Source organism: Lemur catta, chromosome 9 (genome assembly GCF_020740605.2).
Source record: "Lemur catta isolate mLemCat1 chromosome 9, mLemCat1.pri, whole genome shotgun sequence".
Lineage (NCBI taxonomy): Eukaryota > Metazoa > Chordata > Mammalia > Primates > Lemuridae > Lemur > Lemur catta.
In genome coordinates this window covers 69,148,971-69,161,586 of record NC_059136.1, presented here as the reverse complement: position 1 = coordinate 69,161,586, position 12,616 = coordinate 69,148,971, and the positions used below count along the sequence as shown (strand labels likewise).

General features: G+C 36.0%; 2 protein-coding genes across 8 annotated transcripts in view; one reads left to right on the top strand and one right to left on the bottom strand.

Moving 5' to 3' along the window:
- WWP1 (WW domain containing E3 ubiquitin protein ligase 1) overlaps positions 1 to 3,811 on the top strand; it is a 119,412-nt gene extending 115,601 nt beyond the window's left edge. For all 7 annotated transcript variants that reach the window (XM_045561545.1, XM_045561548.1, XM_045561546.1 and 4 more), the window contains one exon: positions 2,647 to 3,811. In XM_045561545.1, coding sequence (XP_045417501.1) covers positions 2,647 to 2,746 — 100 coding nt within the window. In that variant the 3' untranslated portion in view covers positions 2,747 to 3,811. The remainder of the gene's footprint in view (positions 1 to 2,646) is intronic.
- Positions 3,812 to 9,290: 5,479 nt separating this feature from the next.
- Positions 9,291 to 12,616, bottom strand: part of RMDN1 (regulator of microtubule dynamics 1) — a 31,975-nt gene continuing 28,649 nt past the window's right edge. Inside the window, exons 9-10 of the mRNA XM_045561543.1 lie at positions 10,561 to 10,694; positions 9,291 to 10,086 (exon numbers count right to left, since the gene is read on the bottom strand). Coding sequence (XP_045417499.1) covers positions 10,036 to 10,086; positions 10,561 to 10,694 — 185 coding nt within the window. The 3' untranslated portion in view covers positions 9,291 to 10,035. The remainder of the gene's footprint in view (positions 10,087 to 10,560; positions 10,695 to 12,616) is intronic.

Sequence of the window (12,616 nt, the reverse complement as noted above, 5' to 3'; positions counted from 1 at the left end):
GCTTTCAGTAAATGCAGGAGCACGACCAAGAGGTCAGCAGATAAAAGCAAAAAGTTCAGAAAGGTTGCACACCTGGACAGCATGTGGTTCTGATAAGGAAAGTTTTATTGTTTGACTACAGGGGAAATGATACATTTCAGACTAGGTGGATTTCAGTTACAGCAAGAGAAGTGTTGTTCAGACTATAGAAGACTGCAAATCATGAACCAGAAGTTGAAAAGAAAGGATTTGGAAAGGTCTGCAGGGTTGGGAATTGAATTCCGATGGGGCAAATACAAATCTTTGAGATGAACCATTTGGATGAAAATAGATAATCCAGAAAGATTTACACTTTCAGCAGTAACTAAAATAAGCAGTTATAATTTGTGATGGAATTGGTTTTGATAATTCTCAGAGGAAGAGAAGGGTCCTACTACTGTCGTCTTCAGTCGTGAGGTGGTAGCTGTCAGCCTTTCAGCTTTCAACAGGGTGCTGTTTCCTCAGAAGACATGGGAAATGTGTTGCTCAGTCTTCTTCATTTTTATGGATAAGAAAGTGGAAGTAGTTAATTTGATTGGAGATCAATTTAATTGGGTGTTAGGGTATGAAGTCCATATGCAGGAAGAGAAAGAATTCTCAGAGTTTAGGATAGAAAGAAGCACCAAGTTTATTTACTCTTTCTCTAAGGAGAAAGAGGGCACAGCACCAAGAAATAGAGGCGCTGGCCCTGAGGCCAAACGACTCTAATTCTTTATTAGGGTAGGAGAGGTAGGGGAGATTTATGATTGTAGCCCAATCATTCGAGGACGGCTGAGAAACTGCTGAGTTTGTCCTTTTCTGTTTCTGTCTCTCACGTAGTAGATTGATAGCAGGAATTGGTTTCTTCTTGAAAGTGGGAGACACCTGGTGTCATCTCTCCTTGAAAAGGTGGGGGAAGCTCGTGCCCTTGTCTGTCCACCCAGGAACCCTTCAAGGCTGTTAAAACAAACTCAAAAAAGCCGTTCTTTTTTCTTTTTATGCATAGGTAGTGAATGTAAAATGACGGTTGATCAGATTGTTTACCCTTCTCCCCTTTCTCCTGAAAACTCCTTTCCCTTTTGTAATGTGAATTGACCAGCTCTGGTGAATGTTAATGAGAATTTATGCTTTACTTTGTTAGCTCAGCACCTTTTAATTGCTAGGTAAACATCTCTGTGGGAGAGATATTCATGCTACTAACCTTGGAGGCAGGGTTCATACTGCTCTTAGTGGCTGCCAGTTAGAAATTTATTTTTCCATGTTAGCCCATTAAGAAGACTGTGCTTTCATTGGATAAGAGATGATGGGGAAGTATATACACAAGGATGTAGTGGCAATAGAAATTTAGACAAGAGGAGGAGAAAGATGGGAGAGATTTTGGTAGATAGAATGGCAGACTTTGGCAAAGGCTGTATGTGAAAGATGTAAGAGACTAGAGTGACTTGCTGTAGTATGGGACTGTATTGAAAATAGAAGTTTTTCCTGACCTAGCTCACTGTCAGCCTCCACCTTTAGTATAGTTTGAAGTAAAAGGGAGGGTAATATATGGTCTGCTTAATTGCTATCATTAATGTATTTAACTTGTTTTAAACTACAAAGAGAATAATATGGTCGGAAAATAGCACTGCTTTAATTATCTGCCTTGTTTCAAGGGCTCTTAAATTTCGTGTTTCCTGACATTTACACGGGGGAGGGGCAAGGGCAGATGGGAAGTGGTGGGAGCGGTAGGAGGTACCTGAGTGATCTGAGGAAACTTTCCATATGAAAAAATGAAAGTACAGAAATGTTTTGACTTGCTCAGAGCTATTTCACTAGTCACTAATGGAGTGGGAACCAAAATCTTGGACACCAAATCCTAATCCAGCTATTAGGTGCTGTATCTCACAAAATGAATTGTTATTCCACCTTTGTAAATTGAAAGACTAAATACATTGTTGTTTTAAGCATTTTTCAATATTTTTCTATTTTTCATCAGTTAAATTCTGAGTTGGGCACAATGAACAAAAATATACTTTTCTTTGTCTCTTCAAATAACCTCCTCACCACATGTATAACCTTTTCTAAAATGACCCTTTTTCAGTCCTGCCAGATTCAAAAAATCCCTCAGGGATTAAGTTCCATGAGGATGGGGATTCTAGTTTTTCATCACTGTATCACCAGCTTCCGGAACAATATCTGGTATATAAAAGATTCTCTCAGTAAAAGACTAATTGATGGATGAATGAATAAGTGAATGAAAGAAATGGACTCTTAACCCAAAAGAAGTTAGGAGGACTCAAGACCATGTAACAAGAAGAGTAAAGAGAAAATTAATGATTTAAAAAAAAATTCCAGAGTCTTTATTCCTATTGCTACAATTATTATTTGTAATTCCATTTTTCTCTGGGAAATGTTGAAATACTTTTAATGTATAGGTCTTAAATTTGAATACATTGCTCTAAGAAATTTAGATATGATCATATACTAATTAAATAATACAGTAATAAGTGTTTAGAAATACTTTTGGCAACATTTTTACATATGTATTATATATACATCTATATATGTATCCATTCAGCTTTTCAATGTGCTTGTAAAAATATTGTATTAGAAATCTTTTAAGAGTTTATTTTATTGAAACCATCTGATTTTGTTTTTGTTTTTGTTCAGTTTTAATCGCTTGGATCTACCACCATATAAGAGTTATGAACAACTAAAGGAAAAACTTCTTTTTGCAATAGAAGAGACAGAGGGATTTGGACAAGAATGAATGTGGCTTCTTGTTTTGGAGGAGCTCTTGCATTTAAATACCCCAGCCAAGAAAAATTGCACAGATAGTGTATATAAGCTGTTCATTCTGTACAGTGAATTTTCTGAACTTCTCAAAGTATAAATGTTTTCCGTTCTTCCACAGAAATATGCAAAACAATTCATCCTTTTCTACTTTATTTATTGCTCCCTTGAAATGACTGACCAGGAAAAAGATCATCCTTAAATTTTGAAGCAAGCAAGAGACTTTATTAAAAATAAGAAGTATATATCTATATAAGCATATATCATAGTGGCTCTAGTTTTATAGAGCTCCAAGTGTATTAAACATGACAGCCATTCATTCAAAAAGATCTGGATTTGCTTTACCTTGTTTCTATTATCCAGGGGAAAAAGTGCAAATTGCTCCATGTTCTTCTCCCTTATGTAACACCTCCTGAGGGTGTTTAGTTGCATGGCTGTTCAGGAAGGTATTAAGGGCTTAGGCCAAATCTTACTCTGAGTATGTTAAAAAAAAAAAATGCTGCTGGCTTTTCCAAAGACAGGTGCTTGAACCTGTCAATTTGTTTTAAATAAATACAATAGTTGAAAAAATTTTCCCTCTTTGCTATACCAGTAATACAAAATAATGAACGAAACCATAACTTACATGAAAGTCATGTCCTAGATCCAGTACCATTTAGTTTGTTATAGAGATTGGAAAGATTTCATTGCCCAGCATAGAGGTTTGTTTACATGTTACTTTGGGATGCTAGGTATTTTGTGGAATTAAAAAGAATCAGGTACTTCTTTACATTTGTTTTTAAATCTGTGTTCTTCAAATTTAATTCGTAATAAATTGATGCAATTTGATACTTAGCAACATATAAGAGGTAATGAGAACTTTGCTGCTTTTGTGTTCAAAGTTTTGGTTTTATAAAACAAGACGGATTGAAGAGTTACATAAGCGTTCAAACACTCTAAACAAGTATAAGACTAATGATTTTCTATTGGTGTTTGAATATCTTTATTCCTCTCACATTCATAACAGTTCTATGTATCTGAATTAAATAAGCATATAAAAATCTTTTGGCTCCCCCCCCTTTTTACATAGATCAAGTTATTTTTGTCCTAAGTAACACTTTTTAATTGTTACTTTTTCATTATAAGGCATTTAATGAACTACAAAGATGTACAAAAAATTAAAATCTGATGTGAATGATGCTACTTTTAGCAAACTGGGCTTCCTAATTAATAACAGAAATTTAAATTCCCATTTGTATCATGCTGTCAATGTGCACTGTAAATTTCATTAGCTTAAAATTTTCTTTTATAATGATGAACCTGACTTCTTAGAATGTGTTACCTGTAAATATTTCACTGCTAAGTGCATACAGAGAATACTAGGATACAATTTAACTTCCATAAACAGTAGTTTTTGTTTTGCCAAAACTTTATTTTTCTATATATTAATTTAGAGTGTGTTCTGCACTTTCATTCAAATTTCATAGTAAAGATGAAAGAAAGGCAGTGATCCATTTGGTTCAGTAGACTCCTTTCCCATATCCTAATTACAGACACTCTGGTAATTTTCAAGCCTAAAGAATGAAAGAAAAAATTCTAATGTGTTTGGAAGGTTATGCGATAAAGGCTGGCCAGTCTTCACAAAGGACTGCTTAAATTCCACCGTAGGAGTTAAGTATTAGGCATGAAGATGGTACCACTGCTGTATGCATTTTGCTGTGACAGAAGTTACTGAATGTCATTCAGGGGAGGTATGTGAGAGTATCATATAGCAAATTTGACTGAAGAAGGCAGCTTTCAGGTAGGGTTTAGGGTGATTGGTCCCCCTCCTCACTTCAAGTAAGAAATTACCATGTAGTAGGTGAGGCTACCCAGAGCCTACAAAAAGATCAAGCCAGCTTTCTGGGGAACACTAGTTTGGAGAACTCATCGGGGCCTTCATCCGTTTATACCAGTTATAGATACCCAGACCTACAGGCAGAGCTGTCTTGATTTATCTACTCAGTGGCAGTCAGAAAAACTGAGGAAATGTGATCCACCTCTCACTTTCTCTCCTCCCTCCCCATCCCTGTTCTGGACCAACCACAAAGAAATGCAAGACTCACTGTGCCTGAACACAGTTCCTGAAGAAATAGGAGACAGAAGAGGGAGGCTCAGACGGGTCCATATTGCTTCTTCATTTTGGTGACACCCACCATCACCACTGGTAAACTGAGCCCAGGAAATGGATCACAGTCCCACCACAGTTCTATCAGATCAGTTTAGTTGTCTGTTTTCCAGGGAAACCTCTAAGCAGTTGAAAGTGAAAATGTTAACAAAACCTTTTCCCCTGCTGACTTCAATTAACAGCCTAGCACTTCCTACCCTAAAAACTAGATAGGATGGTTTATGTCAACTATATTGCCAGGCAACTTTGCTTCCGTTAAAAATGAAGGCCAAGTGGAATGGCTCACGTCTGTAATCCCAGCACTTTGGGAAACCAAAGTGGGATGATCACTTGAGTCCAGGAGTTTTAGACCGCCTGGGCAACATAGTGAGACCTTGTCTCTCCAAAAAAACCCCTCAAAATTAGCTGGGCATGGTAGCACACACCTGTAGCCCCAGCTACTCAAAAGGCTGAGGCAGGAGGACATTGGGACACTGCACTCCAGCCTAGGTAACAGAGTAAGACCCTGTCTCTAAAAAAATAAAATGACAATGACCCCTGACTGGTAAGTTGCATCTGGACTGGGAAAACTCTAGACCAGTCGATAGAAAGCTATAACTTTGGGCTTCCCTGAGTGTGAAACCTCTTGTAACTATATGTCCCTCAGGAGGACCCTCAGCTGTCACCTGGGAAGATGATAGTTCTAGAGAGCCATGTCTGCTACACAGACTGCTGTTGTGAGGTCATTTTCTGAAAGGAGGCTCAACATTGCCTTGCTGGCCTGCCACAGTTCTGAGTCAGCTGGTGGCCAGTGTAGCCTATTGTAGGCTTAAGTCTGAATGTTTGGTTGAACCTAAAGATCTGGCGGATGTTGCAGAAGTAAAACAGAAATCTTTTCCTTGAAACATGCAAATGAGAATAAAAGTTCTCCTAACATTCCCTACTTTTCTTAATCAGTTGAACTTAAAAGCCAAGCTTCAGGTCATCTGGGCATTTGGTCTGTCTGTAAGTTCAAAAGTTGCATCTCCTAAATTCTAAAATTTGTCTCTCCATCTCAACCAAAGAGAATGAAATCAGATAATAGTATTTTTAAGTATTTACTGATATTCATGGTAAATCCTTTACATAAATTATTCTCTTAATCCTCGTAACTCTGTGAGATTGGTGTTTTTTGTTTTTGCCTTTGTTTTAATGATGCTTATTTTACAGATGAGGAAAGTGAGTCTGAGAGAAGTCATTTTTGCAACATCCACAGCTAGTCCACAGCCTGTAATTAAAAATTCAGTCAGGAAAATTTTGCCATCAAGAAGTTAATTGGGAGCTTTCAGGTTCTTACAGGATCATGGCCACTTTCCAAATTTTCAAGTTTCTTCTCACATCTCAAAAGAAGGAAGGAAGCATCCATAAGGAGAGGTAATCCCCCATGTCCTATGTCTGTTAATACATTTAGAAGACAGAATACTACAAACTTTTGTGTACACGTATGCAGGACAAAAACAGAGTCAGATGGGGACTGCACAGGAAGGAGAATGTAATGGGGTCCTCGGGTTCATTCTCAGAAGTAGGAGGTCTCACCCTGAGTAGAGAAATGCCAAGAACCAATGTGACACCTAGTGAATCAGGCTCCTGGGAAGTCAAATGGAAGAGACTTAGGGCACACAATCAGAATCTTGAGAAGGCATCACATCTTGGAGAAGGAAGTTATCCCTTAGAGAAAAAGGGAAAAAAAGGAAGATAAAAGCTCTGTAAAGGCTCCAGCAACCACACTCCTGGGCGCTTATCCCAGAGGGAAAATTTATGTTGCCATAAAAACCTGAATTGTGCATGGCAGCTTTATGTGTAATAGCTAAAAATTTGAGAAAACATAAATACCCAGCAGTGAATGGTTAATAAACTGTTATGTCCATACAAGGAAATACTAGTCAACACTAAAAAGGAACAAACTATTGATAGAACTTAGATCACGATGGACTTTTGCTGAGTGAAAAAGGACAGTCTCAAAAGGTCACATACTGTAATGATTCCATTCGTATAATCTAGAAATAATAGAATTGTAGAGAACAGATTCTTGCTTGCCAGTGCTGGGCTGGTGAGGGGAGAGGAGCTGAGGGGGTGTGACTGTAGTGATAGCACTGGGGTCTTTGTGATGATGGGACAGGTCTGGATCTTGATTGGGGTGGAAGTTACAAAAATCTACGCGTGGTAAAATTGCATATAACCATACACAGAAATGAGAGCATTTCAAAGTGGTACAATCTCAATGAGGTCTACGGCCTGTACCAGTATCAGTTTCCTGGGTTCGAAATTGTGCTATAGTTATGTAAGATGTTAACCACTGCAGCAAACAGAGAAGGGTACACAATATCTCTCTACTGATGTTTGCAACTTCCTGTTAATGTTTAATTATTTCAAAGTAAAAATCTTTTTAAGTTCTACAAAGTATCAGAAGACAGACCCTTCCTCACCTCCATGAAAGCCTTTATTACTGAAAGATACCTCATTTCGGAAAAAAAACAACTTAGCAGAAGGTATTCTTGAACAAACCCAAACCCCTCACCTCCTCTCATTTGATGTTCTGGAATTGCTGGTAACTCAACACACAAAATTACACCCCTAGAAAAAAAAAACAAAGTCACTCTAAAGAGAAAATTTAAAATGAGAAAAAAGTAAGATTCTTTAACACAATATGTTAATATGAATTAAATAAATAAATAAATTGCAGATAATGAAAAAAATCCAAAGTAGAAATTCAAAAACTCAGAACTGGAAAAAAAAAAAAGAAAAGAAATGGCTGGCTGAAATCAGGGGAGAAAAAACTGAAGAAAATGACAAAAACATCTCAGAGATGAAGACAGATACAAAGTAGCTAAAGAATACATACAACCAAAAGTAAAATAAGGGACATGTAAGATAGACATGAAAGAAGTCAAGAAAATGAAATAGAAAGGTTAAAAGGAAAATCAGAGAGAAAGTGATAAATATGAAAGTCAAAGGAGACCTAATTAATTAGAGTCCCTGAAAATACGAGGGAACAGTGGTTCTCAAAGTGTGGTCAATTAACCCAATCTGGAATGAGAGACAATATACAAGACAAATTGGACTGGCCTCTTCAGAAACTCAATATTGTGAGAAGAAAAAGACAGGAGGAACTGTTTTATATTAAAAGACAAGCAGTAAGTCAAATGCAATGTATAATCTTTGATTGGATCCAGGTTTTAAAAAATGTAAGACATTTTGAGACATCTGAGGAAATTTCAATATGGCTGGATATTAGATGGTGTTAGAGAATTATTGTTAACTTTTTCAGTTGTTATAGTGGATTTATGTTTATTCAGGAAGATGTCCTATTTGGAGAAGATGCATGCTGACAGATTTAGGGGATGAAATATTATGATGTCTGCAATTAATGTCAAAGGTTTAGAAATAAATTTATATGAATAGAGACACATATGTAACAGGTTGAGCATCCCCAATCCAAAAACCCAAAACCCAACACTTTAAGTTGTACCAAAGTGATGGTGCAAGTAGAAAATTCCAAACATGATCTCATGTATAGGTCGCAGTGAAAACGCAAAGTTTATTAGAGTCTTGCCAAGGGAAAAGAGACCCTCCCAGCCATTTAAAAAAAGTCATCCAGCAGAATGCCTTGTCATCCCTACAGGATCCACCTTCCTGGTCCCTCAACTTATTTTATTCTCATCTAAATAAAATACAGGGTACAGTAACCTTTTAATCAAAACAGCATCACAGGTGGAAAATGAAAGCCTGCCATTGTTTAACAGCTGACACCGGTATTCTGGTGATCCACAGAGCTGCTTAGTTACCTTCAACACATTATTTTTTCGCTGTACTAATGGTATGTCATATTTACCATTAGGTGTGAATAAATGTAAGAAAACTATTATTTACTGATAGCATGTAAATTCAATCAGGAATGATGGTGACGCCAAACAACCACAAATCACCCACTTGGGTGGCTGCGGTAGTAACACCCTTGCTTTCTGATGGTTCAGAGTACACAAACTTTGCCTCATGCACAAAATTATTAAAATTATTGTATAAATTTACCTTTAGGCTATGTGCATAAGGTATATATGAAACATAAATGAGTTTTGTGTTAGACTTGGGTCTCATTCCCAAAGTATCTACTTATGTATATGCAAATACTCCGAAATCCAAAATGCTTCTGGTCCAAGCATTTTGGAAAAGGAATACTCAACCTGTACAGCAAAACTGTTGAACCTGAGAGATCATTATACAGAGTTCACTACTTTGAGTTTTCCTTTTTGTTTGAAAATGTATATGATGAAAAACAGAAACAAACAGCACATACCCACACAGTTCACTGTGACATTACAATTCCCAAATCCTTGGGAAAAATCCATCTACGCGTATGTACAGTCTCAGATTTATTTAAATGGCATTCAAGATACTCCTTTTTACAAAGCTTAAGATTTGCAGTCGTGGCACTTCAGCCTCAAGTAAGTAGCACTGTTCTGCCTATTTAAAACATCTTAATTTCCCTTTCACTGTTAAGTTTTGTGTTCCCTGGACTTTGTCTAGTGATAAATTCAAACCACTGTGTGACCACACCACATTTTAAAAAGGAAACCACTCCATTTTCAGTCTTCTCCTGACTTGAGTTCTCTCCTTATGCAGGTTGCCACCAATATACATCATTTAAATACTTTATACCAAGAACCCTCAACATCCTAACCACCTAACTTTCCCTGAACTTTCTCTGCAAGATCTGAACTTTGAATCAATCCAACTTGAAATGCCACTTCCCCTCTATGCCCCTTCTTCCACAAAGTTTTCTTGGTCTCCTCTCCTCCTGATGTGATCAATCCTTAGAAATCTCATACCATTTTGTATTGCTGGTGCCCCAGATGCAAAATAATCTCTCTGCCTGAGCCATGGAGATTTATTTCTACCACTCTTATGGCAATATGACAATTATTTCTTTTATCTTGTTATTTATGAAGAAACCTAGAATTTTGTACATTTAATCTGTTAAATGGTCACAACGTTAAAAGCTGAAAACACAGCCAAAGAACAGTTATGGTTAATGTATTATCTTTATAATTCAATGAAAAGGCAATGTTTATCACATTTCATGTATTTTCTTCTCTCAAAAGTTCTCAATGCTTGTCACTGAAACCTGTAAGCAACTGAGCAGCTTCTGTGTGTACCTAAAATGGAAAAATACATACATAAACAAACAGTACAGCTTAGAGACTAACTTGTGAAACTTAAGTTTATAAAGGAGAATGTGGTTTCTAAAAGTATCCAAAAAACAGGAATGGGACACTGTAAGAATAAAATTTCTTGACAGTGACCAGATGAGACTCTCAGAGAACTCTTCTACTTTAGTATATATCCCTTGACTTTTATATTTAAGAAATCTTATTTGATCTGCTATCTATGTCAAACAGGAATAATTCTGTATTGCAGCAAGCAATTCATACCATCTATTTGGTGAAAGTAAACATTTTCTATAGAAATTAATGTAAATGTCAATGAATTAACATTCAAAATGAACACATTTGTTTTCAGCAATATTATACATTTAGACAATTAAGCTTTTAAAGAACTTCTTAATTCACCTTTAGGTAATAGTGCCTCAATATAAAACTATCTGCCTTACTTTATTGGAGATGTTTTACCTGTTTATCCTCCTCTGTGTGTGCTGGATAGTCCTTGGCTTTCAATAGCCAGAAAGCAGCAAGCTTTTTGTTGTGTAGTTTCAAGTATGTTTTTCCTAAAAGAAGCAAGTTTTTGCTGTAGAAGTTTGGATCCACTGTACATAAAAAAAGAAAAAAAACAAAGTTATCTCAGATGAAAGAGGGTTGCTTTTATTTTTAAAGATTTGATTTTTTTTGGTCTAAATTCCAGTAATAAATTTGTGTGGTAAGTAATTAGGATAATTGGCATTCTCCTTTGTTCAACTATTCATATCTCAAATATCTGTAAATTAATAATTACTATTTATTGAATGTCTGCAACGTGCTGGGACTGTATTACACACATTTCTTACTACAAAGTAGGTACCTCCATTTTAAAGATGAGAAGCTGAGGCTCCTGAGAGAACATAAGCTATGTAAGGTGACTTTCTTCTTAATCTCTTTTGTTCCCTACTGTACTGTAATAGAAGAATGAAAGGAATGCTTTACCAGATGTACAGACTTTAAAGAAAAATCAAAGAAAAAAGCAACTATCTCTGAAAGATTACACCTGCGTTGACTTGGAGGATGGATGTAGCATTTTAACAGAAAAAAGCAGAGAACATTCTTGGCTGAGGGAAAAGCATGACCAAAAAGCCTACAAATGAAAGTATGGAACTATCTCAATAACTTCATTAATTTTCGACACAGTTCCTAACAATCTATAACCCTCTATATTCAAAGCATATTTTTTCCTGGATACAATTACTACTCCTCAAAATTGTTTTGCTTCTTTTATTTAAGCATATTTGTGTGATGCCATGGTGACATACTTAAGTTTCCTTGGGGTTAAGTACATTCATTCATTCATTTATTCATCTATTTACTCCATCATTCAGCAAGTTTCTCAAGCATTGTGGTAGACGATAAGGAGGCAACTGTGAGCCAAAAAGACAAAAGTCCCTATCTTTCCTAAATTTACAGTCTTAGATATATAAATAAATGTTTATACTATGAAGTGATATGGACCATGATGGGAGAGGTACAAGATATCATGCCCATAGGAGAAGCTTCCAAACTAGGTATGAACCATAAAGAAAGGCTACCTAGAGGAAGTGACCTCTAAGGTAAGGTCACTGGAGGATGACTGAAGTTACCAAAGATTATCTTAGTTCTATGAAGTCAGGACCATGTTTTTCTCCACACCCCAACAGTTAAGTCTGTAAAGTCCAATTTTTACTTTGTAATTAGACTTTTAAATCTCTTTGAGAAAATTTCATTCCTAGATTCAGATTCATAATATGTGAAAGAGTGTGATCATGAGATAGTAACAATGGAAGGCAATTATGAGTAAATAAAAATTTGTGAATTACAGAGATATTTAACATTCAGACAAAATTCTTTAGAAAACATAGTTTTTTTTTTTTTTTTAAATGCTTTGCTATCATGAAAGCATTTGAACAAGTCCATATGTGTAGGATCTCAAATTCAATAAACACTATGTCTTCTTAATTTTCTTAATTTTATAGAAATACATTTGCAGTGGTTTTATGCCATATTTGGCAACATATGCTTATGTCCCTTATTTCCCCCACTTAGTGTTACTAATGTTAGTTAAAAAAGGATAAGTTTAGGATGGGCTGATGACAGTTCTATATGGCTAGTCATTTTTTCAAAACAAGAATAACACGGAACTCTTCTTCACAGAAGAAGACAACATCTGCCACAGAACAAACGAGCCTGGTTTAAAACCAGAGTTTCCATTTAAATGCCTCTAATTAGCTGTGTAATCTTGAATAAGACAGTTAACCTATCAGAGACTCCTGTCATAAAAGGCAGGCTAAATTACATCTAATGAAGAACCATTCCAGAGCTGCAACTCTAAATTAAGTAGCAGCTTATTATTCAGGTGATCTTTACTGAAAAAAGACTTCAAAAATTGTTTTACAGTATCTAATGCACTAAGAAGTATAACAGAATAAGTAACTTATCTTTGTTTTAGAAATTCCTGTTAGAGTATATATTCAGCATTCATAAAGTTTTAACTATATTAATACAT